The 25,125-nt window shown below is 64.2% G+C and overlaps 4 protein-coding genes across 6 annotated transcripts in view; 1 reads left to right on the top strand and 3 right to left on the bottom strand.

The window, feature by feature from the left end:
* The window catches only part of FTSJ1 (FtsJ RNA 2'-O-methyltransferase 1), a 29,975-nt gene extending 17,680 nt beyond the window's left edge, over positions 1–12,295 (bottom strand). The window contains exon 1 of the mRNA XM_077172392.1: positions 12,175–12,295. The gene's annotated coding sequence lies outside the window, so the exon portion shown is untranslated. The remainder of the gene's footprint in view (positions 1–12,174) is intronic.
* PLP2 (proteolipid protein 2) lies at positions 62–5,524 on the bottom strand. Its single transcript, XM_054654182.2, has 5 exons — positions 4,758–5,524; positions 1,707–1,859; positions 1,335–1,430; positions 890–977; positions 62–441 (listed from the first exon to the last, which is right to left on the bottom strand). Exons 1-5 carry the CDS (start codon positions 4,842–4,844, stop codon positions 422–424), a joined length of 444 nt encoding a protein of 147 aa, XP_054510157.2. The 5' UTR covers positions 4,845–5,524; the 3' UTR covers positions 62–421.
* MAGIX (MAGI family member, X-linked) lies at positions 5,660–12,166 on the bottom strand. Of its 3 annotated transcripts, none has more exons than XM_077172395.1 (8): positions 11,925–12,166; positions 11,035–11,106; positions 10,076–10,261; positions 9,334–9,408; positions 8,535–8,599; positions 7,646–7,780; positions 6,892–7,012; positions 5,660–6,047 (listed from the first exon to the last, which is right to left on the bottom strand). In XM_077172395.1, the coding sequence occupies exons 2-8, from the start codon at positions 11,066–11,068 to the stop codon at positions 5,944–5,946; spliced, it is 720 nt and encodes a 239-aa protein (XP_077028510.1). In that variant the 5' UTR covers positions 11,069–11,106; positions 11,925–12,166; the 3' UTR covers positions 5,660–5,943. The 3 variants fall into 3 exon arrangements, with proteins under 3 accessions (XP_077028510.1, XP_077028511.1, XP_077028509.1); XM_077172396.1 differs by lacking the exon at positions 11,925–12,166 and adding an exon at positions 9,930–9,957 and having other exon boundaries at positions 10,116–10,261; positions 11,035–11,238; XM_077172394.1 differs by lacking the exon at positions 11,925–12,166 and having other exon boundaries at positions 11,035–11,237.
* On the top strand, positions 12,191–24,870 carry GPKOW (G-patch domain and KOW motifs). Its single transcript, XM_077172393.1, has 11 exons — positions 12,191–12,393; positions 12,721–12,986; positions 13,066–13,217; positions 14,028–14,131; positions 15,070–15,232; positions 17,602–17,704; positions 19,996–20,092; positions 21,519–21,621; positions 22,074–22,143; positions 23,115–23,200; positions 24,664–24,870. The coding sequence occupies exons 1-11, from the start codon at positions 12,191–12,193 to the stop codon at positions 24,793–24,795; spliced, it is 1,479 nt and encodes a 492-aa protein (XP_077028508.1). The 3' UTR covers positions 24,796–24,870.
* Positions 24,871–25,125: the final 255 nt, after the last annotated feature.

Below are 25,125 nucleotides of genomic sequence, written 5' to 3'. Positions count from 1 at the left end.
TATAGACACAGGCTGTTACCGTGACAGACACACCGGAAGCGGTAATGCAGTAATAAAACCCCTTTATTTCCCAATATATTGCCCCCAAAAGCCTCCTGCAGGCTGGGGGAGCGGGGGGCGGGAGGCGGGGGGGGAACACCCCAAAAACTAACGGAGGCACCCCAGAAACTGAGGCGGGCACCCCAAAACCCATGAAGGGCAAGGGCACCTTTAAACCTGAGGGGGTGTCCCCAGGGGGAAACTGAGGCACGGGCGGTTCAAGGCACTTGCAAAGGCATTTGAGGGAGGGGCAACCCCTGAGGGACCCCCTGCCCCTCCCCCGGGGGGACCCAGGCGTCGGGACCCCTCAATAATTTAAGGCTGGGGGTCCCCCTGTGCGGGGTGAGGTTTGGGGAGGGCTCCATTGGGGTTCTTGGCTTGTTCAGGCACCCTCTGGGGACTCTGGAGGGGGACAAAGTGGGGATTGGTTACACCCCCAGGGACCCCCAAACCCTCTGGGGATCCCCAGCCCGGGGCCTCCCCCCAGTACCCTCCACAGGGCAGCAATGCCCTCCCAGTGTTTCCAGTTCAGCAATGCCCTCCCAGTGTTTCCAGTTCTCCCCTATATGTTCCCCCCAGTTCCACCAGTAGCGCCACCCTCCCTTTCCCAGTTCTCCCAGTTCTCCCCACTCCCAGTGCTCCCAGCTCTCCATTGTACGTCCCTCCCAGTGCTCCCAGTACCCCCCCCCAGGGCAGCAGCCCCCTCCCAGTGCTCCCAGTACCCCCCCACAGGGCAGCAGCCCCCTCCCAGTGCTCCCAGTACCCCCCCCCAGGGCAGCAGCCCCCTCCCAGTGCTCCCAGTACCCCCCCCACAGGGCAGCAGCCCCTTCCCAGTGCTCCCAGTACGCACCAGTGGGGGCGGCGGTGTGGCCCTGCCGTAGGGGGAAGGTGATGTAGGCGTCATATCCCAGCAGGATCCCAGCCAGGAGCCCGAACACCTGGGGGTACAGGGGGTCAGAGACACCCAAACTTCCCCTGTGTCCCCCCAAAACCCCTGCAGCCGCCAACCAACCCCCTCCCTACACCCTGGCCAGGAGCCCAGAGACTGGGGGGGGTCAGAGACCCCCAAACCCCCCTCACCCCTCAAGACTGGGGGGATCAGAGACCCCCAAACCCCTCCTTGGCACCTCCCAAGCCCCCCCTGCACCCACAAACCCCCCCTCAGCCAGGAGCCCAAACACTCTGGGGGTCAGAGACCCCTCAAACCCCCCCTGTACCCCCTGTACTCCTGGTCAGGAGCCCCAACACCCGAGGGGGGTCAGAGCCCCCCCAAGACCCCCAAATTCCCCCCTCACCCCTCCCGCGATGCCGGCCCCGTCACGGTGGCTGACGATGACGATGAGGGAGATGATGAGGAAGAGCACGCCCCCGATGACGCAGCGTGTGAAGTCCTGGGGGGCAAACATGGGACCCCTCAGAGACCCCCAAACCTTCTGGGGACCCCCCCACCTCCAGGGGTTCCCCCCAGGGACTCCCAGACTCTCTGGGGACCCCCAATCCCCAGGGACACTGCCCCACTCAGCCACTGCAGGAACACCCAACCCTCCCCCCAGCCCCCAGTGCTCCCCAAACCCCTCCCCAACTCCCCCCCAGAGTCCCCCAAACCCCTCCCCAGCCCCCCCGAACCCCTCCCCAGCCCCCCCAAACCCCCATTCCCCGGCACTCACGCTCCAGCCCCAGTGCAGCAGCTGCATGCGCTGCGGCAGGCGGCAGCTCCAGGCCAGCAGCACCAGCGCAGCCAACACCAGCTCCACCACTGCCAGCCCCACGTAACCCGTGCGGGACGCCCCGAAACACACCAGGGTCAGCAGGCACAGCACCTGGGGACAGGGACGGATGGGATCTATAGGGGATCCCCCCATAGGCACAGCACCTGGGGACAGGGATGGATGGGATCTATAGGGGATCCCCCCACAGACACAGCACCTAGGGACAGGCACGGATGGGATCTATAGGGGATCCCCCCACAGCCACAGCCACCTGTACCCCGTTGTACAGGCACAGCACCTGGGGACAGGCACGTATGGGATCTATAGGGGATCCCCCCACAGGCACAGCACCTGGGGACAGGGATGGATGGGATCTATAGGGGATCCCCCCACAGACACAGCACCTGGGGACAGGCACGGATGGGATCTATAGGGGATCCCCCCACAGGCACAGCACCTGGGGACAGGCACGGATGGGATCTATAGGGGATCCCCCCACAGGCACAGCACCTGGGGACAGGCACGGATGGGATCTATAGGGGATCCCCCCACAGGCACAGCACCGGGGGACAGGCACGGATGGGATCTATAGGGGATCCCCCCACAGGCACAGCACCTGGGGACAGGCACGGATGGGATCTATAGGGGATCCCCCCACAGGCACAGCACCGGGGGACAGGCACGGATGGGATCTATAGGGGATCCCCCCACAGCCACCTGTACCCCATTGTACAGGCACAGCACCTGGGCACAGGCACGTATGGGATCTATAGGGGATCCCCCCACAGACACAGCACCTGGGGACAGGGACGTATGGAATCTATAGGGGATCCCCCCACAGCCACCTGTACCCCATTGTACAGGCACAGCACCTGTGGGACAGGGATGGATGGGATCTATAGGGGATCCCCCCACAGAGACATGTACCCCATTGTACAGGCACAGCACCTGGGGACAGGGATGGATGGGATCTATAGGGGATCCCCCCACAGGCACAGCACCTGGGGACAGGCACAGATGGGATCTATAGGGGATCCCCCCACAGGCACAGCACCTGGGGACAGGCACGGATGGGATCTATAGGGGATCCCCCCACAGCCACAGCACCTGTGGGACAGGCACGTATGGGATCTATAGGGGATCCCCCCACAGAGACCTGTACCCCATTGTACAGGCACAGCACCTGGGGACAGGCACGTATGGGATCTATAGGGGATCCCCCCACACCACAGACACGTGTACCCCATTGTACAGGCACAGCACCTGGGGACAGGCATGTATGGGATCTATAGGGGATCCCCCTACAGCCACCTGTACCCCATTGTACAGGCACAGCACCTGGGGACAGGCATGTATAGGATCTATAGGGGATCCCCCCACAGCCACCTGTACCCCATTGTGCAGGCACAGCCCTTATGGGATCTGTGCTCTGTGCCCTATAGGCCTCTGTGATCTCCACCCAGGCTCCCTTAAGGAACATAAAGGGTCAGTAGGGACCCTCTGGTGCATGCAGAGACCCCTATAGCGCTGCCTACAGACCCCATGGATGACTGCCAGGGGAATGCCTATAGCGGCCCCTATGGGGATCCTGAGCCTTATCCTATAGGGCCCGACAGGTTTAGGGCTGTCGCTTAAAGACTCTGAGAGCACTTCCTTGATTCTGCTGTGGGGCCACCTATAGATGTCCCATGGCGCCCTCAATGGCTGCTGTGGGGTCACCTATAGACACCCCCTCCCCCAATAGCGCCCCCAATAGGCCACTGTGGGGTCACCTATAGATCGCCCACAAGGTGCCCCCAATAGGCCACTGAAGTCACCTATAGACATCCCCTCCCCCCACAGCGCCCCAAATAGGCCACTGTAAGGTCACCTATAGGACACTCCCTGCCCCCATAGCGCCCCCAATAGGCTGCTATGGGATCCCCTGTCGGACCCCCCTGTCCCCCCATAGCGCCCCATGTGGGCCCTCCCCGTTTCCCCGTGGGTCCCCGGCCCCGCGTGGGCGTCGGGACAAGGGCGCCGCTGTGGGAGCGCCGGGGCGGGGCCGTCTCCAGGCAACGGTCACCATGGCAACGGCACAACAACGCCCCCCCACACCCACCCTTCAAGGGGCGATGGCGTGGGTGGGGCCCGCCGGGCTGGGGGCTCGTAAAGGGGCAGAGGTCGGGGTGCCTTAAAGGGGCCGCTCCCGGCCGTGACGCGGCGAGCGCCACCCGGGCTGGCGCAATAACGGCTGGCACGGCGGGCCGGGCACCGCCCGAACCCCGCTTGTCCCCGGGCGCTGCCCAGACATCCGGGCTCCCTCCCGCCTTCCCAGCCAGGGCCCCCGGCCCCGCCCTTCTCACCTTCCCTGCCCCGCCCCACCCCCTCTCCTAAGGGCGGTGCCCCTCCACGCGCCCGAAACGGCACCGGGAGTGGCGGGGAGAGCGGGTGCCTGCGGGGTCCCACGGCACAGGGACACTGCGGGGCTGTCACCCACCCCCGGACACCCGACTCCCGCACTGCACGTGGCGGCCCCAGCGCTCCGGGAGCGCTCCGGGAGCCGGGCATCCCCCGAGGGGAGCCGGGGTCCCGCTGACCCCCGAATGGGGACGCAGGTGTCGCGGGACCCCCGATCCCTTCCAAAGCAGGGACCCGGTCAAAACCGCGATCCGCCGTCCCGCTCCTCCGCCCCTGCATAGAAACGGGGACCCACGTGTCGGGGTGTCCCGGGGCCCCCCAAAATGGGGATCCAGGTATCCCCCCCGCCAAAAACGGTGATCCCAGACATCCTGCCCCGCCCCAAACCGGGACTCACGGATCCCCCTGCCCCCCGGATGAGCGCCCAGGCGTGTCCCCCCACCACAAAAGAACCGGGCAGCGAGTCACCGTGCCCCTCCGGACAGGGACCGGGGCATCCCGCTCCACCCCCGCCCCCAGCAGGACCCAGACGTGTCCCGGTGTGTCCCGCCCGCCCCCCGGGTGCCCACTCCGCTGGATCCCCCACCCCCGGTGCCCCCCGTGTCTCACGATCTCGCCGATGAGCACCAGCCCCTTCCGGGTGCGGCTGAAGGCGACGCAGGTGGCGGGGCAGCTCTGGGTCCCGCTGGACTCCATGGCGGGACCGGGCGGCACCGAGCGGGCGGTGGCGGCGGGACGGGGGGGGGCAGGGGGCGGGGGGGGCCCCCAGGGAGCTGGCACGGGGCGGGGCCTGGCGGCGCGCGCCGGCACGCCATTGGCTGGCGGGGTGCGGGTGGGCGGGGCTTGGCGGCGGGGGAAACCCCTATTAGGGATGAACGTGGAGGGAGCCCCGGGGGCGGGGCCTCGGGCCTGCGTGCGCCGTCACGTGACTGGGCGGGGCGGGGGAAGCCCCGGCTGGGGGTCCCGGGGGGCGGGGCTTGGAGCGCGGAACCCCCTGCGATGATTGGGTCGGGGGTCCTGAGGGGCGGGGCCTGGAGCGCGGAACCCCCTGCGATGATTGGGTCGGGGGTCCTGGGGGGCGTGGCTTGGAGCGCGGAACCCCCTGCGATGATTGGGTCGGGGGTCCTGAGGGGAGGGGTTGAGGGGCGGGGCTTAGAGCGGGGAAGCCCCTGCGCGTGGCGGTGGGCGGGGCTTGACGCGGGGTGGCGGGAAGGGGACCCCGAGGGGCGGGGCTTGGGGGGGGCAGGGCCGGGGGGGACCCCCGCATTGAGGGGCGTTGGGGGTCTCTGAGGGGATTTGGGAGCCCTGCGAGAGCCTCTGGGGGTTCCTGGGGAGGGTCTGGGGGGATCCAGAGGGTCCTGGGGCGGGCTGTGCCCCTCTGGGGGTCCCCAGCGCCGTTTGGGGGTCCCCAGGGCCGTTTCCCGGGGCCGCTCTCGATTTTGGGGTGACTCAGCGGATGTGGGCAGCGCCCCGCCCGCCGGATTGCGGATGGGAAGGAATAGGGGGGGGCCTTGTGGGAAACGGGAGCTACCGGGGCGTCCCCACCTTTATTGAGCACCCCCGAAATGGGGAGGGGGTCAACACCTCCGTGCGACCCCCGGACGCGGGGGAAGCGGGGGGGGGGGCATTGCATAGCACGAAGGGCGCCCCCGCCAAAACGAGGGGCACCAGAATGACCCCCCCGCGCTGGGAGGGCCTCCCCAAAGCACCAAAAAATGGGGTGCGGGGGGGGGAGGAGGAGAGCGAACCTCGCTGCGCCGTCACCTTCCGTGTGCGGGTGGGGTGCGGGGGGGGGTCAGGGGTGCAGCCCCCCCACGAGGCAGAAGCAGGGCTCCCCCCGCGGGGAGCTGCCCACGCACAGCCGCAGCACCCCCCGCGCCGGCGGGGCTGGGGGCGACCCTGGGGGCACAGAGAGAGAGGGAGGGGGCGTCACTGCCGAGGGGGCGGGGCAGGGACCCCCCCCACACACCCGCAACCCCCAGCCTGGGAAGGGTTTGGGGGTTCGGGGCGGTACCACTGTTCTGGAGGGGGGGGGCACTGGGGTGTGTTACTGAGTTGGGGGCTCTGGGCTGTACCACTGTTTTGGCGGGGGGGGGGGGGGGCACTGGCGTGTGTCCTGAGTGTGGGGGGACAATGGGCTGTACCACCTGATCGGTGGGGGGGGGGGGGGGGGTCAATGGGATTTGGGAGTTTTGGGCTGTACCATTGTTCTGGAGGGGGAGCACTGGGGTGTCTCACTGAGTTTGGGGTGTCGGGGCTGTACCACTCTGCCGGTGGGAGGGGGGGGTCAATGGGGTGTGTTACTGAGTATGGGGGGCCGGGGCTATACCACTGTTCTGGTGGGGGGGGCACTGCGGTATCTTACTGAGTTTGGGGGGCAGTGGGCTGTACCACCTGATTTGGGGGGGTGCAATGGAGTCCACTGCTGTGTTTTGGGGGGCAGTGGGCTGTACCACTTGACTGGGGGGGGTACTGGGATATAGCAGTGTCTTTTGGGGGGGTGGGATGTACCCCCCGATTGAGGGGGGGCACTGAAATACATGGCTGTATTTTGGGTGGCCCTGGGTTGTACCACCTGACTGGGGGGGGACTGGGATACACACTGCTGTGATTTGGGGGGGTCTCTGGGGTGTCCCTTATTTCCATTCCCACCCTGTCCCGGTGACTCTGGGGGTCACACCCTGTCCCCACAGAACAGGGGGGGTCCCGCGGGTATTTTGGGGGTTGGGGGAGGGGGTCTCACCGTGGGGGCGGCGCAGCAGCAGGCGCAGGCGGCTGCCCCCCCCCCGGATCCGGGCCAGGGCCTGCGCGTGGCTCATGCCGGCCGTGGGGGCCCCGTTGATGGCCAGGAGCTCATCACTGACCTGCCCCCCCCACCGGGGACCCCCAAATGTGACAGACCCCCCCCCCCAACACCCACAGCCTCCCCGACACCCACAGCCCCCCCTGACACACACAGCCCCCCCAGATTCCTAACAACCCCCCCAGAGACCCCCCGAGACCCCCAATTCCCCCCAGTTCCCTCAGGCCCCCCACAGCTCCAGACAGAATCCCCCCAAGAGCTCACTGCCCACCCCAGCCCCACAGAGCCCCCCAGCCCATAGAAACCCCCAGCCCCATAGAGCCCCCCACCCCATAGAGCCCCTCAGCCCCATAGAGCCCCCCACCCCCATAGAGACCCCAGCCCCATGGAGCCCCGGCCCCATAGAGCCCCCCCCAGCCCCATAGAGCCCCCCCAGCCCCACAGATCCCCCAGCCCCATAGAAACCCCCAACCCCACAGAGCCCCCCCAGCCCCACAGAGCCCCCCAGCCCCACAGATCCCCCAGCCCCACAGATCCCCCAGCCCCATAGAGCCCCCCCAGCCCCACAGATCCCCTGGACCCCCAGAGCTCCCCCAGCCCCACAGATCCCCCAGCCCCACAGAACCCCCCCAGCCCCACAGAGCCCCCCCTGCCCCACAGATCCCCCAGCCCCCCAGAGCCCCCATTCCCGTACCTGGATGCAGCCGCAGCGCTGGGCCGGGCCCCCCTCGCGCAGCCCCCGCACGAAAACCCCAGCAGGGCCCCCCCGGAGGCTGAACCCGAACCCGCCCGGGCCCCGCGGCAGCTCCACAGCGAATGGGGGCGAGTGCTGGGGATTGCACACCAGTGTGAACCAGTGTGAACCAGTATGAACCAGTATGAACCAGTATGAACCAGTTACACACCCCTATATACCTGTATACACCAGTTATACACCAGTATAACCCCAAACCCGCCCAGGCCCCGCGGCAGCTCCACAGCGAATGGGGGCGAGTGCTGGGGATTGCACACCAGTATAAACCAGTATACACCAGTTACAGACCAGTTACACTCCAGTTATACCACTTACACACCAGTATAGACCAGTAATACCAGTTATACACCAGTATATACCAGTTATACACCAGTATATACCAGTTACACACCAGTTACACACCAGTATACACCAATTATATACCAGTTACACACCAGTTACACACCAGTATGCACCAGTTACACACCAGTATGCCCCAGTATACACCGGTTACACACCAGTTACACACCAGTATGCACCAGTTACACACCAGTATACACCAGTAGCACACTGGTATATACCAGTTACACACCAGTAACACACCAGTATGCACCTGTTACACACCAGTATCACCAGTGTACACCAGTTACACACCAGTTACACACCAGTGAATCCCCAGGGCCACGAGGCGGCTGCATCCCAGCCCTCCCCATTCCCTCCCAGTGCTCCCAGTATCCTCCCAGTGCTCCCAGTATCCTCCCAGTTTCCTCCCAGTGCTCCCCATTCCCTCCCAGTTCCCTCCCAGTCCCTCCCAGTGCTCCCAGTCCCTCCCAGTGCTCCCAGTCTGTACCTGTGCCCAGCCCAGTCCATGGCCCGGCCCCCCCCTGGCGCTGCTGGGGCTGCTCAGCTCCGGAGCTGTGAGAGAGGGGGGGACCAGTATGGACCAGTATGGACCAGTATGGCCAGTATGGACCAGTATGGACCGGTATGGACCAGTATGGACCAGTATGGACCAGTATGGCCACTATGGACCGGTATGGACCAGTATGGACCAGTATGGCCACTATGGACCAGTATGACCAGTATGGCCAGTATGGACCAATATAGACCAGTATGGCCAGTATGGCCAGTATGGACCAGCATGGCCAGTATGGCCAGTACAGACCAGTATGGACCAGTATGGACCAGTGTGGACCAGTATGGCCAGTATGGACCAGTATGGACCAGTATGGACCAGTATGGCCAGTATGGACCAGTATGGATCAGTATGGACCAGTATGGACAAATATAGACCAGTATGGCCAGTATGGACCAGTATGACCAGTATGGACCAATATAGACCAGTATGGACCAATATAGACCAGTATGGCCAGTATGGACCAGTATAGCCTCCCAGTATGGCCAGTATGACCAGTATAGCCACCCAGTGCTCCCAGTATGACCAGTATAGCCTCCCAGTATAGCCACCCAGTGCTCCCAGTATGACCAGTATGGCCTCCCAGTATGGCCAGTATGACCAGTATAGCCACCCAGTGCTCCCAGTATGACCAGTATAGCCTCCCAGTATAGCCTCCCAGTGCTCCCAGTATGACCAGTATAGCCCTCCAGTCCCTCCCAGTCCGTCCCAGTGCTCCCAGTGTCCCCAGTACCGTTGGGCAGCAGGTCCCGGGGCTCAGGCCCCACGAAGCTGGTGGCAGCCACAGGCTCAGGGGGGGCCCCAGGGCCTGTGGGTGGGGAGGGGACACTGCACCGGTGCCACCAGTGCCACCAGAGCCACCAGTGCCCTCCCAGTGCCCTCCCAGTGCCACCAGTGCCACCAGTGCCCTCCCAGTGCCACCAGTGCCCTCCCAGTGCCCTCCCAGTGCCACCAGTGCCACCTGTGCCCTCCCAGTGCTCCCAGTGCCCCCCCAGTGCTCCCAGTGCCCCCCCAGTGCTCCCAGTGTCCCCACTCTACCTCCCAGTCCTTCCCAGTATGCCTTAATCCCCCCCAGTCTCTCCCAGTCCCTTGAATCGTCCTCCCAGTGCCCACAAACCCCCTTCCAGTCCTTCCCAGTGCCCCCCGAATCCCCTCCTGTTGCTTCCCAGTGCCCCCAGTGCTCCCCAGTGCCCCCCAGTCCCCCCAGTGCCCCCAGTCCTTCTCAGTGTCCCCAGTGCCCCCCGGTGTCCCCAGTCCTTCCCAGTGTCCCATGGCTTTCTCCCAGTTCCCCCCACTCCCCCCCAGTGCTCCCAGTTCCCCCAGTCCCACCGAGGCTCCGCAGCAGCACCAGCAGCTCCCCCCAGTCCCTCTCCCAGTCCCCCCAGTGTTCCCAGTTCCCCCCAGTCTGTTTCCCAGTTCCCCCAGTCCCATTCCCAGTCCCATCCCCAGTCCCTCCCAGTTCCCCCAGTTCGCACCGAGGCTCCGCAGCAGCACCAGCAGCTCTCCCCTCTCCTCTCCCCTCTCCTCTCCCCTCTCCTCTCCGCTCTCTCTCTGCCCCCGGGGCTCTCCCCAGGCCGGGGCGCGGCTGCGGCCGGGGGGCGGCGGGGGGGGGCGGCTGTAGCGGAGCACACAGGAGCCCCCCACAACCACCACCACACTGACTGTGAATGGAGACAGGGGTTAGGGACCCCCACCCACCCACAGAGACCCCCACCCACCCATTCAGGGACCCCCCAGCACCACCACCACACTGACTGTGAATGGGGGGAGACAGGGGTTAGAGACCCCCACCCACCCAGAGAGACCCCCACAACCACCACCACACTGACTGTGAATGGGGGGAGACAGGGGTTAGAGACCCCCACCCACCCAGAGAGACCCCCACAACCACCACCACACTGACTGTGAATGGGGGGAGACAGGGGTTAGGGACCCCCACCCACCCAGAGCCCCCCACAACCACCACCACACTGACTGTGAATGGGGACAGGGGTTAGAGACCCCCACCCACCCACAGAGACCCCCACCCACCCGGTCAGGGACCCCCACCCAGAGAGACCCCCCCAGCACCACCACCACACTCACTGTGAATGGAGACAGGGGTTAGGGACCCCCACCCACCCAGGGAGCCCCACCCACCCATTCAGGGACCCCCCAGCACCACCACCACACTGACTGTGAATGGGGGGAGACAGGGGTTAGGGACCCCCACCCACCCAGTCACGGACCCCTACCCAGTCAGGGACTCCCACCGAGAGCCCCCCCCACACCACGACACTGACTGGGAATGGGGGAGGGGTCACCGGTCAGGGACCCCCAGGGTTGGGGACCCCCCCCCCCCCCAAGGGACACGGACCCTTGCCAGGTCAGGGACCCCCGCGGGGGACACGGGGACCCCCCGAGATGGCCCCGGGCCGAGCCCCTCCCCCCTCACCGCTGGGCCCGGGCGGCGCCTCCGGGGGCGGCATCGGGGGAGGGGCCCCCCCGGGCTGGGGGGCGGCAGCGCCTGCGGGCAGCGGTGAGTGCGGTGAGGGACCGGGAACGGCCCGGGCACCGACCAGTGCGACCAGTGACCGACCAGTGCGACCAGTGACCGACCAGTGCTCCCAGTAACCTCCCAGTAGCGGCCCAGTGCCCCCCCAGTGCCCCCCCAGTGCTCCCAGTAACCTCCCAGTGAACACCCAGTAACCTCTCAGTGACCTCCCAGTGCCCCCCCCAGTGCTCCCACTGCCCCCCCAGTGCTCCCAGTGCCCTTGCAGTGCCCTCCCAGTGCTCCCAGTGACCTCCTAGTAACTTCCCAGTGTTCCCAGTACCCTCCCAGTGCCGTTTGTATCTCCCCAGTTCCCTCCTGGTGCCCCCCCAACTTCTCCACTTCGCTCCACATCATCCCAGTACGCCCCCAGTACTCCCAGTGCCCCTCTCAGTTCCCCCCAGTGTCCCCAGTTCCCCCCAGTCCTCCCAGTTCCCCCAAGTGCTCCCAGTACTCCCAGTACCCCCCAGTTTCCTTAGTTCCCCCCAATGCTCCCAGTTCCCCCCAGTCACTCCCAGTTCCCCCCAGTGTCCCCAGTTCCCCCCAGTTTCTCCCAGTTCCCCCCAGTGTCCCCAGTTCCCCCCAGTGTCCTCAGTTCCCTCCAGTCCCTCCCAATGTCCTCAGTTCCCCCCAGTGTCCCCAGTTCCCCCCAGTTTCTCCCAGTTACCCCCAGTGTCCTCAATTCCCCCCAGTCACTCCCAGTTCCCCCCAGTGTCCCCAGTTCCCCCCAGTTCCCCCCAGTGTCCCCAGTTCCCCACAGTGCTCCCAGTGCCCCCCGCCCCTCCCCCCGGTACCGCCGCGGGGTCGCCACGGCAACGCGCGCGAGGCCGGCGGGCGCGAGCGGTGGCGGGACGGGCTGAGCGACGGGCGGCTCCGCCAATCAGCGGCCGAAACGCGCGGGGTGGGGGCGGGACATATTGTGGCGGCAGCACCGATAGGTGGGAGCTGCACCAATCAGCGGCCGCAAAACCCGCGTAGCGGAGACGCGCCGCAAAGGCTGCCGGGAGTTGTAGTCCGGCTCAAGCCCCGCTCTCTCTCCCACAGGGCCCCGCGGCGGAAGATGGCGGCGGGCGATGGCGCGGCCGAGGGCGGCGCGGGGCCCGGGCCGGGGCCGGGGCCGGGGCCGGTGTCCTTCGCCTTCAGCCGCCGGGCCGAGCGGCGGCGGCCCCTGCCCGCGGGACCGTGCGCGGAGCCCAGCGCCAGCGGTGACACCGAGAGCGACACCGACTTCCTGACGGCCGTGGAGGACCGAGAGCTGCTCAGGTAGGCGACGAGGGGCGGGGCTTACAGACGGGCCACTCCCCCGCGCCGCTTTAGGGGGCGGGGTTTGGTCAGGGGAGGGGCTTCGCTGCCGGCTTGTGCCTGGAGGCTCCAGTGGGCGGGGCCTGGGGCAGGCGCGACATCGCAGGTGCTGTGGGAGGCGGGGCTTCGTGTGTGTTCCTAATATGGTCAAAGGGGCGTGGCCTGGTGATGGAGTACGGCTGCTGTGGGGGCGTGGCTTGTCGGGGCGGTTTCTGGCCGGGAACGCCCCTTTGTTTAAAAGCTGTGTGCTGTTTGTGGGCGTGGCTAACCCTCTGTCCCCGCCCCCAGCACGCGGCCGGCCCCGCCCCCCAAGAAGGAGCTGGTGATCCCCCTGATCCCGTCCCACCGCTGGAGGAACCCGGAACCCCCCCGTGCCGGCACAGACTCCGCCCCCAGCGCTGACCCCGCCCCCCGAACAGACCCCGCCCCCAGCACTGATCCCGCCTCCCGCACAGACCCCGCCCCCAGCACAGACCCCGCCTCCCGCACAGACCCCGCCCCCAGCGCGGACCCCCCCTCGGTGGAGGCTCAGGCGGTGCAGGAGCTGCTCCAGGGTGAGTCGGGGGTCCCAGGGGGGCTGGGGGGGCCCGGCTGAGCCCCCTGAGCCCCCCTGACCCCCCCCTCGGCCCGCAGAGGCCCGGCAGAGCCAGGAGCAGCCCAATGGCGAGCACGGACCGCCCATGGCCATCCCCCTGCAGCCCCCGGAGCGGGACCGGGACCGGGACCGGGACCGGGACAGGGACAGGGACAGGGACAGGGACACGGTCGGCACCGGGGCACAGCCGGTGAGACACCCCCAGGAGCCCTCAACACCCCCTGGGACCCCCAAACACCCCCCGGGACCCCCACAGCCCTGGGACCCCCAAACATCCCCCTGGGACCCCCACAGCCCGGGGACCCCCAAACATCCCACAGGACCCCCAAACATCCCCCGGGACCCCCAAAGCCCTGGGACCCCCAAACATCCCACAGGACCACCAAACATCCCCCTGGGACCCCCAAACATCCCCTTGGGACCCCCAAACATCCCCCTGGGACCCTCAAACATCCCCTTGGCACCCCCACAGCCCTGGGACCCCCAAACATCCCCTTGGGACCCCCAAACATCCCCCTGGGACCCCCACAGCCCTGGGACCCCCAAACATCCCACAGGACACCCAAACATCCCCCTGGGACCCCCAAACATCCCCTTGGGACCCCCAAAGCCCTGGTTTCTCAAACAGCCATGGGACCCCCACAACCCTGGGACCCCCAAACATCCCCATGGGACCCCCAAAGCCCTGGGACCCCCAAACACCCCCTTGGGATTCCTGAACATCCCCCCAGGACCCCCAAACATCCCGTGGGACCCCCAGCATCTCCCCCAAAGCCCTGGGACCCCTGAACATCCCCTAGGGATTCCTGAACATCCCCCCAGGACCCGCAAACATCCCGTGGGACCCCCAGCATCTCCCTCAGAGCCCTGGGACCCCCACAGTGCCCTCCTCACCCAGGGCTCCCCCTGTCCCCAAACTACCCTGGGGATCCCCCAGTTCCCCCCGGGGCCCCCCCATCCTCCCTTTCCCCCCCCCAGCCCAGCCCCCTCTGTGTCTCAGACCCCCCAGGACTACGAGGCCGTGCCCGTGGGGCAGTTTGGGCTGGCCATGCTGAGGGGCATGGGCTGGAAACAGGGCCAGGGCATCGGCCGCACCTTCCCCAGGTGAGCCAGGGGCACCCCCAACCCCCAGGGGAGTCAGGGGCACCCCAAAACCCCCAGGGGAGTCAGGGGGACCCCGAAACCCCAGGGGAGTCAGGGGGACCCCAAAACCCCCAGGTGAGCCGGGGGCACCCCCAACCCCCAGGGGAGTCAGGGGGACCCCAAAACAGGGAGGGCACCCCTGAACCCCAGTGGGGCACCCCAAACCAGGAGAGCACCCCTGAACCCACAGCAGGGCACCCCCAAACCTGGGGCACCCCTGAGACCCCCAGGTGAGTCACCGGGGACCCCAGAACTGGGGGGGACCCCTGAACCCCCCTGAGCCCCCAGCAGGGTACCCCTGGGCACCCCCAGAGCCAGGAGGGCACCCCTGAACCCCAGCAGGGCACTCCCAAACTGGTGGGCACCCCTGAGCCCCCAGGAGGGCACTCCTGAGCCCCCCAGGTGAGTGAGTGTGGTACCCCGAAACCGAGGGGGCACCCCTGAACCCCAAGCTGGGAGGGACTGGTGGGGGCACCCCTGACCCGGTTGGATTTTGGGGTCCCCTCAACCCCCCTGGGTGATTTTGGGGTGCCCTGAGTTTCCCCAGGGTAAATTTTGGGGACCTCTTACCTCCCCTAGGTGGGTTTTGGGGTCCCCAATCCCTAGGGCTGGTTTTGGGGACCCCCCCCCACCCCAGGGTGGATTTTGGGGTGCCCTCACTCTCCCGGTGTATTTTGGGGTTCCCCCGGTGTATTCTGGGGTCCCCTCACCCCGTTTCCCCCCCCAGGTGTATTTTGGGGTCCCCTCACCCCCAGGGTGCATTTCGGGGTGCCCTCGCCCTCCAGGGTGGATTTTGGGGTCTCCTCACCCATTTACCCCCCCAGGGTGTATTTTGGGGTCCCTGACCCCGTTTCCCCCCGGTTTTGGGGTCCCTCCCCCATTGTTTCCCCCTTTCCCAGGGTTGTGCCCCCCCTGGAGCAGCGGCCCCGCCCGCGGGGGTTGGGGCTGGGGGCCGAGGCCGCCCCCCCCGGGACCCCCAAACCCGGAGAGCCCCCGCAGGGCCCGGCCGTGGGCGACAGCGTGGGCATCGAGGCCGGGCCCCACCGCGGCCTGCGCGGCAAGGTGAGAGCGGCAGGGACCAGTATAGACCAGTATAGACCAGTATGGGCCAGTATAGACCAGTATGGGCCAGTATAGAGCAGCACAGACCAGTACTGGGTGGGCATCGAGGCTGGGCCCCACCGCGGCCTGCGCGGCAAGGTGAGAGCGGCAGGGACCAGTATAGACCAGTATGGGCCAGGATAGAGCAGGACAGTCCAGTATAGACCGGTATAGACCAGTATAGACCAGTATGGGCCAGTATGGGCCAGTATAGAGCAGCACAGACCAGTATGGGCCAGTATAAACCAGTATGGGCCAGTATAGACCAGTATGGACCAGTATAGAGCAGCACAGACCAGTACTGGGTGGGCATTGAGGCCGGGCCCCACCGCGGCCTGCGCGGCAAGGTGAGAGCTGCAGGGACCAGTATAGACCAGTATAAACCAGTATGGGCCAGGATAGAGCAGTATGGGCCAGGATAGAGCAGTATGGGCCAGTATAGACCAGTATAATCCCGTGTGGGCCAGTATAGACCAGTATAGACCAGTATAGACCTGTACGGACCAGTATAGAGCAGGACAGACCAGTACTGGGTGGGCATCGAGGCCGGGCCCCACCGCGGCCTGCGCGGCAAGGTGAGAGCGGCAGGACCAGTATAGACCAGTATAAACCAGTATGGGCCAGTATAGACCAGTATAAACCAGTATGGGCCAATATAGAGCAGCACAGACCAGTACTGGGTGGGGATTGAGGCCGGGCCCCATCGCGGCCTGCGCGGCAAGGTGAGAGCTGCAGAGACCAGTATAAACCAGTATAGACCAGTATAGACCAGTATGGACCGGTATAAACCAGTATAGAGCAGGACAGACCAGTACTGGGTGGGGATTGAGGCCGGGCCCCACCGCGGCCTGCGCGGCAAGGTGAGAGCTGCAGAGACCAGTGTAAACCAGTATAGACCAGTATAGACTGGTACAGACCAGTATGGACTAGTGTGGACTAGTACAGACCAGTATGGACCAGTATAAACCAGTACAGGTTGGTACAGACTAGTATGGATTGGTACAAACCATGGGCCGGTACAGACCAGTATGGACCAGTACAGACCGGTATAGATCAGTACAGACCAGTATGAACCAGTGCGGACCAGTATAGATCAGTACAGACCAGTATGGAACAGTATAGAACTGCACAGACCAGTATGGACCAGTATAATCCAGTATAACCAGTACAGACCAGTACGAACTAGTATGGACCAGTATAGAGGAGTACAAACCAGTACACACCAGTATGAACGAGCATAAACCAATGTAGACCAGCATAGACCAGTACAGACCAGTATAAACCAGTATAGATCAGTGCAGAGCGCTGTAAAGCAGCATAGACCCATACAGACCAGTACAGACCAGTATAAACCAGTATAGATCAGTGCAGAGCACTGTAAAGCAGCATAGACCCATACAGACCAGTACAGACCAGTACAAGTAGTGCAGACCAGTTCAGACCCGTACAGACCAGTACAAGTAGTGCAGACCAGTAAAAGCCAGTACAGACCAGTACAAGTAGTGCAGACCAGTAAAAGCCAGTACAGACCAGTACAGACCAGTACAAGTAGTGCAGACCAGTTCAGACCAATACAGACCAGTACAAACCAGTATCGATCAGTGCAGACCAGTACAGACCAGTACAACCCAGTATAACCCATCCCAGCTCTGTGGGGAGGCACTGGGGGTGTTGGGGTGGGGGGCACTGGGGGTGCTGACACCTCCCAGTGCTCCCAGTATGGAACTGGGGGGAACTGGGGTGGTGCTGGGGGCGTACTGGGGGTGACTGGGGCAGGACTGGGGTGTGCTGGGGGTAACTGGGGGGCACTGGGATGGTAACTGGGGTTACTGGGAGGCACTGGGATGGTAACTGGGGTTACTGGGAGGGTAACTGGGGTTACTGGGAGGCACTGGGAGGGGTACCTGGGGTTACTGGGAGGTTAACTGGGGTTACTGGGAGGCACTGGGATGGTAACTGGGGTTACTGGGAGGCACTGGGAGGGTATCTGGGGTTACTGGGAGGGTAACTGGGAGGGTAACTGGGGTTACTGGGAGGGTAACTGGGGTTACTGGGAGGCACTGGGAGGGTAACTGGGGTTACTGGAGTTTGAGGGTACGTGACTGGTGGGTAACTGGGGTTACTGGGGGGCACTGGGATGGTAACTGGGGTTACTGGGAGGTGACAGGAAAAGCTCCGGGTGTTACTGGGAGCTAAGTGGAACCTAACTGGGCTGACTGGTCTCTAACTGGTGTAACTGGTCTCTAACTGGTCTCTAAATGGTCTCTAACTGGTGTGACTGGTCTCTAACTGGTCTCTAACTGGTCTCTAACTGGTCTGTCCTGTGCCAGGTGGAGGCGCTGGACCCCGAGACCGGGCGGGCGCTGGTGCGGCTGCAGCTGGGGGGGCAGGTGGTGGCTGTGAGCCAGCACGGGCTGCGACCAGTGAGCGCTGGTGAGTGACCAGTATGGACCAGTAACACCAGTAACACCCCCAGTGACCCCTGGGACCCCCCCAGTAACCCCAGTAACCCCTGTGAGCCCCGTGAGCCAGCACGGGCTGCGACCAGTGAGCGCTGGTGAGTGACCAGTATGGACCAGTAACCCCTGGGACCCCCCCAGTAACCCCTGTGAGCCCCCCAGTAACCCCAGTAACCCCTGTGAGCCCTGTGAGCCAGCACGGGCTGCAACCAGTGAGCGCTGGTGAGTGACCAGTATGGACCAGTAACCCCAGTAACACCCCCAGTGACCCCTGGGACCCCCCCAGAAACCCCAGTGACCCCAGTGACCCCCCCCCAGTGACCCCAGTGACCCCAGTGAGCCAGCACGGGCTGCGACCAGTGAGCACTGGTGAGTGACCAGTATGGACCAGTAACCCCCAGTAACCCCCAGTAAACCCTGTGACCCCCCCCCGTCAGCAATGGGGAGTGTCCCAGTATGGACCAGTAACCTCCAGTAATGCCCAGTGTCTCCCAGTAACCCAGTGAGCCCCCAGTAACCCCTGTGAGCCCCCCAGTGAGCCCTGTGAGCCCCCCCAGTAACCCCAGTGACCCCAGTGACCCCCCCCAGTAACCCCAGTGACCCCTGTGAGCCCCCCCAGTAACCCCAGTAACCCCAGTGAGCCCCCCAGTAACCCCAGTGAGCCCAGTGAGCCAGCATGGGCTGCGACCAGTGAGCGCTGGTGAGTGACCAGTATGGACCAGTAACCCCAGTGACCCCCCCAGTAACCCCTGGGACCCCCCCAGTAACCCCAGTGACCCCCTCAGTAACCCCTGGGACCCCCCCAGTAACCCCAGTGAACCCCCCAGTAACCCCAGTGACCCCAATGACCCCAGTGAGCCAGCAAGGGCTGCGACCAGTGAGTGACCAGTATGGACCAGTAACCCCTGGGACACCCCCAGTAACCCCAGTGACCCCCCCAGTCAACACTGGTGAGTGACCAGTATGGACCAGTAACCACAGTGATCCCCCCCAGTAACCCCAGTGGCCCCCAGTGACCCTGGGGACATCCCCCCAGTAACCTCCAGTGGGTACTGGTGAGTGTCCAGTATGGACCAGTAACACCAGTAACCCCAGTGAACCCCCCAGTCAGCGCTGGTGAGTGTCCCAGTATGGACCAGTAACCCTTGGGACACCCCCAGTAACCCCAGTGCCCCCCAAGTCTGCACTGGTGAGTGTCCCAGTACAGACCAGTAACCCCTGGGACATCCCCAGTAACCCCCAGTAAACCCTGTGACCCCCCCCCCGTCAGCAATGGGGAGTGTCCCAGTATGGACCAGTAACCTCCAGTAACGCCCAGTGTCTCCCAGTAACCCTCAGTGTTTCCCAGTAACCTCCCAGGGTGTCCCAGTGGCTCCCAGTGCCTCCCAGTAACACCTTGGAATACTCCAGCAGTAACCTCCCAGTGCTCCCAGTAACCTCCCAGTGCCCCCCCAGTGCTCCCAGTACCCTCCCAGTGCCGTTTGTATTTCCCCAGTTCCCTCCTGGTGCCCCCCCAGCTTCTCCAGTTCCCTCCCAGTTTGCCCCACATCATCCCAGTACCCCCCAGTGCTCCCAGTCCCTCCCAGTTGCCCCTCCCAATTCTCTCCCAGTTTGATCCCAGTCCCTCCCAGTTCCTCTCCCAGTCCCTCCAAGTTCCCCCCAGTCCCTCCCAGTCCCATTCCCAGTTCCCCCCAGTCTATCCCAGTCCCATTCCCAGTCCCATTCCCAGTCCCATTCCCAGTCCCCCCCAGTCTATCCCAGTCCCATTCCCAGTTCCCCCCAGTCCCCCCCAGTTCCCCCCAGTCCCATTCCCAGTTCCCCCCAGTTCCCCCCAGTCCCCCCCAGTCCCATTCCCAGTTCCCCCCAGTCCTTCCCAGTCATTCCCAGTCCCCCCAGTCCCATTCCCAGTTCCCCCCAGTCTGTCCCAGTCCCCCCCAGTCCCATTCCCAGTTCCCCCCAGTCCCTCCCAGTCCCATTCCCAGTCCCCCCCAGTCCCATTCCCAGTCCCATTCCCAGTCCCTCCCAGTCCCTGTCCCAGTCCCATTCCCAGTCCCATTCCCAGTCCCTCCCAGTCCCATTCCCAGTCACTCCCAGTCCCATTCCCAGTCCCATTCCCAGTCCCATTCCCAGTTCCCCCCAGTCCCATTCCCAGTTCCCCCCAGTTCCCCCCAGTCCCATTCCCAGTTCCCCCCAGTCACTCCCAGTCCCCCCCAGTCACTCCCAGTCCCATTCCCAGTTCCCCCCAGTCACTCCCAGTTCCCGCAGGTGCCCCAGGCCGCCCCCCCCGGCAGGAGGAGGGGGGGCAGGATGGGGACCCCCCGCGGGGGGGGGACAAGAGGAAGGAGCCCCCCGAGAGTGACAGGTGGGGGGGGGCACTTTGGGGGGGCTCTGATTTGGGGGGGCTCTGGGAGGGTCTTTTGGGGGGCTCTCATTTTGGGGGGGTTCATTTTGGGGGGGCTCTAGGGGGGCCTCTAATTTTCAGGGGCTTTGGGGAGCTCATTTTGGGGGGGCTTTGAGGGGGGCTCTCATTTGGGGGGGGCTCTGGGGGAGTCATTTGTGGGGGTTTTTGGGGGGCTCTCATTTTAGGGGGTTCATTTTGGGGGGGCTCTGGGGGGGTCTTTTGGGGGGCTTTGAGGGGGGCTCTCATTTGGGGGGGCTCTGGGGGAGTCATTTGTGGGGGCTTTTGGGGGGCTCTCATTTTGGGGGGTTCTAGGGGGGCTCTAATTTTGGGGGGCCTCATTTGGGGGGGCTTATTTTTGGGGGGCTTTGTGGGAGCTCATTTTGGGGGGGTTCATGGGGGGGTTCTGAATTTGGGGGGCTTTGGGGGAAGCTCTCATTTTGGGGGGGGCTCTCGATTTGGGGGGGTCCAGGGGGTGGTTCTGATTTTGGGGTGTTTGGGGGAGTTCATCTGGGGGGGCTCTCATTTTGGGGGGTTCATTTGGGGGGGGGTTCTGATTTGGGGTGTTTGGGGGGGCTCTCATTTTGGGGGGCTCTCATTTTGGGGGACTTCATTTTGGGGGGCTCTCAATTTGGGGGGGTTCGGGGGGGTTCTGATTTTGGGGTGTTTCGGGGCGCTCTCATTTGGGGCAGTCAATTTTGGGGGCTCTGATTTTGGGAAGGTTTTGGGGTGGTTCATTTAGGGGGGGCTCTCATTTTGGGGGGCTTTGGATTCCATTTCGGGGGGCTCATTTGTGGGGGGGTTCAAGGGGGGTTCTGATTTTGGGGTGTTTATGGGGGGCTCTCATTTGGGGCGGTCTCTCATTTTGGGGGGCTTTTGGGGGAGGTTCATTTAGGGGGGGCTCTCATTTTGGGGGCTCTCGATTTGGGGGTGTCCGGGGGGGTCCTGATTTTGGGGTGTTTGGGAGGGGCTCATTTCGGGTGGTCTCATTTTGGGGGGGGCTTTGATTTTGGGGGGCTTTTGGGGGAGGTTCATTTAGGGGGGGGCTCTCATTTGGGGGGTTTGGATTCCATTTGGGGTGGTCTCATTTTGGGGGGCCCATTTGGGGGGATCTGGGGGGACTTATTTATGGGGGGCTTTGTGGGAGCTCATTTTGGGGGTGTTAATTTAGGGGGGGCTCTCATTTTGGGGGGGTTCATTTGGGGGGGGACTCTCACTTTGGGGGGGCTTTAACCCTTGAGGGCAGGGAGCCCTATTGGGGTGTGGGGGGATCTGTGCCCCTTTTGGGGGGGTCTGGGGGTGCTCCGTGTCTGTGGGGGTGCTGAGTTTGGGGGTCCCCATCATTCTGGGGGGGTCCCAGCGTCCCCCAACGCCCCCCGTGCCCCCCCAGGAGCGCGAAGCAGCCCCGGAGCGCCCCCCACTGGCTGCGGCGGGACCTGCGGGTGCGCTGCGTGGACAGGGCCTTCCGGGGGGGGCTCTACTACAACTGCAAGGTGAGACCCCAAAAACGCCCCAAAATACCCCTAAAAAACCAAAAAACACCCCTAAACACCCCCAAAACACCCCTAAACACCCCAAACCCCCAGGGCCTTCTGGGGGGGTGTCTTCTACAACTGCAAGGTGAGACCCCAAAAACCACCTCAAAAACACCCCAAAACACCCCGGGACACCCCAAAACACCCAGGACACCCCAAAAACATCCCAGGACACCCCCAAAACACCTCTTGGCAGCACCCCAAAAACATCCGGTGGGGGAAGCACCCCCAAATCCCAGCGGGGGGGGTCAGCACCCCAAAAACCTGCAGTGGGGTTTGAGGTGGTCCCCCCTGTTTGGGATTTGGGGTGCTGCCCCCCCATGGATGCCATTTTGGGGTCCTGCCCCCCTGTGTGGTTTTTGGGGTGCTGACCTCCCCCCCGATGGGGTTTTGGGGTGCTGCCCCCCCAGATGCAGATCGAGGACCTGCTGTCCCCCGACACCTGCGTGTGCCGCACGGACGACGGGCGCCTGGTGGAGGGTGAGACATGACCCCCCCCGAGGGGAAATGGGGGGTCCTGAGCCCCCAAAACTCCTCTGGAACCCCCAAAACCACCCTGATATCCCTGAGCACCCAAATCCCCAAACCATCCCCTCTCCTGACACCCCAAAACTCCTCTGGAACCCCCAAAACCACCCTGATATCCCTGAGCCCCCAAATCCCCTCCTGAGCCCCCAAAACTCCTCTGGAACCCCAAAATCACCCTGATATCCCTGAGCCCCCAAATCCCCAAACTGTCCCCTCCCCTGACCCCCCCCAAATCCCCTCCTGAGCCCCTAAAACCTCTCTGGAACCCAAAATCACCCTGATATCCCTGAGCCCCCAAATCCCCAAACCACCCCCTCTCCTGACACCCCAAATCCCCTCCTGACCCCCTAAAACCTCTCTGGAACCTCCAAAATCTCCCTGATATCCTTGACCCCCTTCCCCAAAACCTCTCTGGAACCCCAAAAACCCTTCTGGCACCCCAAAACCACCCCGATATCCCTGACCCTCCAAAATTCCTCTGGAACCCCAAAAAACCCCTCAGACTCCCCCAAAATCTCCCTGGGACCCTCCCTGCCCCCTGCCTCCCCTGTGCCCCCCAATCCCCCCATTGTCCCCCCCATTGTCCCCTGTGCCCCCAGGGACCCCCTGTGCCCCCCAATCCCCCCATTGTCCCCTGTGCCCCCAGGGACCCCCTGTGCCCCCCTGACCCCCCATTGTCCCCCCCATTGTCCCCTGTGCCCCCAGGGACCCCCTGTGCCCCCCAATCCCCCCATTGTCCCCTGTGCCCTCTGGGACCCCCATTGTCCCCCCTGACCCCCCCCCCCATTGTCCCCTGTGCCCCCAGGGACCCCCTGTGCCCCCCTGACCCCCCCATTGTCCCCCCCATTGTCCCCTGTGCCCTCTGTGCCCCCTGACCCCCCCATTGTCCCCCCCATTGTCCCCCATTGTCCCCCCGTTCCCAGGGCTCCGCGAGGCCTCTCTGGAGACGGTGGTGCCGCGGGGCAGCTCCGAGCGCGTCATGGTGGTGCTGGGGGAGCACGCGGGCACGGTGAGACCCCTCCCCAATTTATACACTGAGAGACCCCCTAAATACAGCCTGAGACACCCCCTAAATACAGCCTGAGACCCCTCCCCAATATACACTGAGAGACCCCCTAAATACACTGAGAGACCCCCTAAATACACTGAGACCCCTCCCCAATATACACTGAGACCCCTCCCCAATATACCCTGAGACACCCCCTAAATACCCTGAGACCCCTCCCCAATTTATACCCTGAGAGCCCCCCCGATATACCCTGAGACACCCCCTAAATACACTGAGACCCCTCCCCAATATACACTGAGAGCCCCCGATATACGCTGAGACACCCCCTAAATACACTGAGAGCCCCCTAAATACGCTGAGACCCCTCCCCAATTTATACCAAGACCCTTCCCCAAAATACCTGAGACACCCCCTAAATACCCTGAGACCCCTCCCCAATATACACTGAGAGACCCCTCCCCAATATACCCTGAGAGCCCCCTAAATACACTGAGACCCCTCCCCAATTTATATCCTGAGAGCCCTAAATACACTGAGACCCCTCCCGAGTTTATACCCTGAGACCCCTCCCCAATATACACCCTGAGACCCCTCCCCAAATACACCCTGAGACACCCCCTAAATACACTGATACCCCCTAAATACCCTGAGACCCCTCCCCAATTTATACCCTGAGACCCCCCCTAAATACCCTGAGACACCCCCTAAATACACTGAGACCCCTCCCCTATATACACTGAGACACCCCCTAAATACAGCCTGAGAGCCCCCCCAGATACCTGAGACCCCTCCCCAATATATACAGAGAGCCCTCCTCAATATAGGCCTGAGACCCCTCCCCAATATACCCTGAGACACCCCCTAAATACACTGAGACCCCTCCCCTAATACACTGAGACACCCCCTAAATACAGCCTCAGACCCCTCCCCAATATAGCCCTGAGACCCCTCCCCAAATACACCCTGAGACACCCCCAGATACCACTGAGACCCCTCCCCAATATACCCTGAGACACCCCAGATACCTCTGAGACCCCTCCCCAAATACCTCTCCCCAAACCCCAGATCCTCCCCAAAATCCCCCTCCCAAATCCTCTTCCCCAGATTCCCCTCCCCAAATCCCCCTCCCCAAATCCCCCTCCCAAATCCCCTTCCCTTGATCCCCCTCCCCAAATCCCCCTCCCCAGTTCCCAGCCCCCTCCCCCATCCCCTAACCCCAAATCCCCCTCCCCACTCCCCAAATCCCCCTCCCCTGACCCCAAACCCCCCTCCCCACCCCTAATCCTGTCCCCCCTTGGCAGCTGGGCGGATCCTGGAGCGGGACTCTGCCCCAGATCCCCCTCCCCAATCCCCCTGACCCATTTCCTCCCCTCCGCAGCTGGGCCGGATCCTGGAGCGGGACTCCGCCCCAAATCCCAAATCCCCCTCCCCAATCCCCCTGACCCATTTCCTCCCCTCTGCAGCTGGGCCGGATCCTGGAGCGGGACTCTGCCCGGGGCCGGGCCCTGGTGCAGCTGGGCCGGGCGGGCCCCGCGGTGCTGCCGCTGCCCTTCGACAGCATCTGCCACTACCTGGGGGGGGGCGACGACGACTGAGACCCCCGGAGCCCCCCTCAATTCCCGGGCAGCCCCAAACGCGGCGGCCCCGGGCAATAAAAGGGTCCAGAACCAGCGGTGCAGCCTGGGTGTGGTGCTGGAACGGGGGAGCCTCCCCTCGGGGACCCACAAAACCGCCCTGAAGACCCTAAAATCACCCTGAAGCACCCCCAAAACCCCCCTGAAGGCCTCCTGAAACCCCCAGGGCCCCTCAAAACCCCCAGAATCTGCCCAAAGACCCCCCAAAACCCCCCTGAAGCCCCCAAAATCCCCTGAAGGCCCCCGGAGCCCCCCAGAACTCACCCAAAGGCCCTGCAAAACCCCCCTGAA

Source organism: Agelaius phoeniceus, chromosome 38 (genome assembly GCF_051311805.1).
Source record: "Agelaius phoeniceus isolate bAgePho1 chromosome 38, bAgePho1.hap1, whole genome shotgun sequence".
Taxonomy (NCBI): domain Eukaryota; kingdom Metazoa; phylum Chordata; class Aves; order Passeriformes; family Icteridae; genus Agelaius; species Agelaius phoeniceus.
This window is presented reverse-complemented; position numbering and strand designations above follow the sequence as displayed.

Coding starts and splice junctions, on each gene's coding strand:
- PLP2 (XM_054654182.2), bottom strand. CDS start 4,844: ATGGAGTCCAGCGGGACCCAGAGCTGCCCCGCCACCTGCGTCGCCTTC. Junction 1,431..1,706: donor TGCTGCACTGGGGCTGGAGC/GTGAGTGCCGGG, acceptor TTTGCCCCCCAG/GACTTCACACGCTGCGTCAT. Junction 978..1,334: donor GGGCCGGCATCGCGGGAGGG/GTGAGGGGGGAA, acceptor CTGTACCCCCAG/GTGTTCGGGCTCCTGGCTGG.
- MAGIX (XM_077172395.1), bottom strand. CDS start 11,068: ATGCCGCCCCCGGAGGCGCCGCCCGGGCCCAGCG. Junction 8,600..9,333: donor CCGGGACCTGCTGCCCAACG/GTACTGGGGACA, acceptor CCTCTCTCACAG/CTCCGGAGCTGAGCAGCCCC. Junction 6,048..6,891: donor GCTGCTGCGCCGCCCCCACG/GTGAGACCCCCT, acceptor CTGTGCCCCCAG/GGTCGCCCCCAGCCCCGCCG.
- GPKOW (XM_077172393.1), top strand. CDS start 12,191: ATGGCGGCGGGCGATGGCGCGGCCGAGGGCGGCGCGGGGCCCGGGCCG. Junction 20,093..21,518: donor GAGCCCCCCGAGAGTGACAG/GTGGGGGGGGGC, acceptor GTGCCCCCCCAG/GAGCGCGAAGCAGCCCCGGA. Junction 22,144..23,114: donor CGACGGGCGCCTGGTGGAGG/GTGAGACATGAC, acceptor CCCCGTTCCCAG/GGCTCCGCGAGGCCTCTCTG.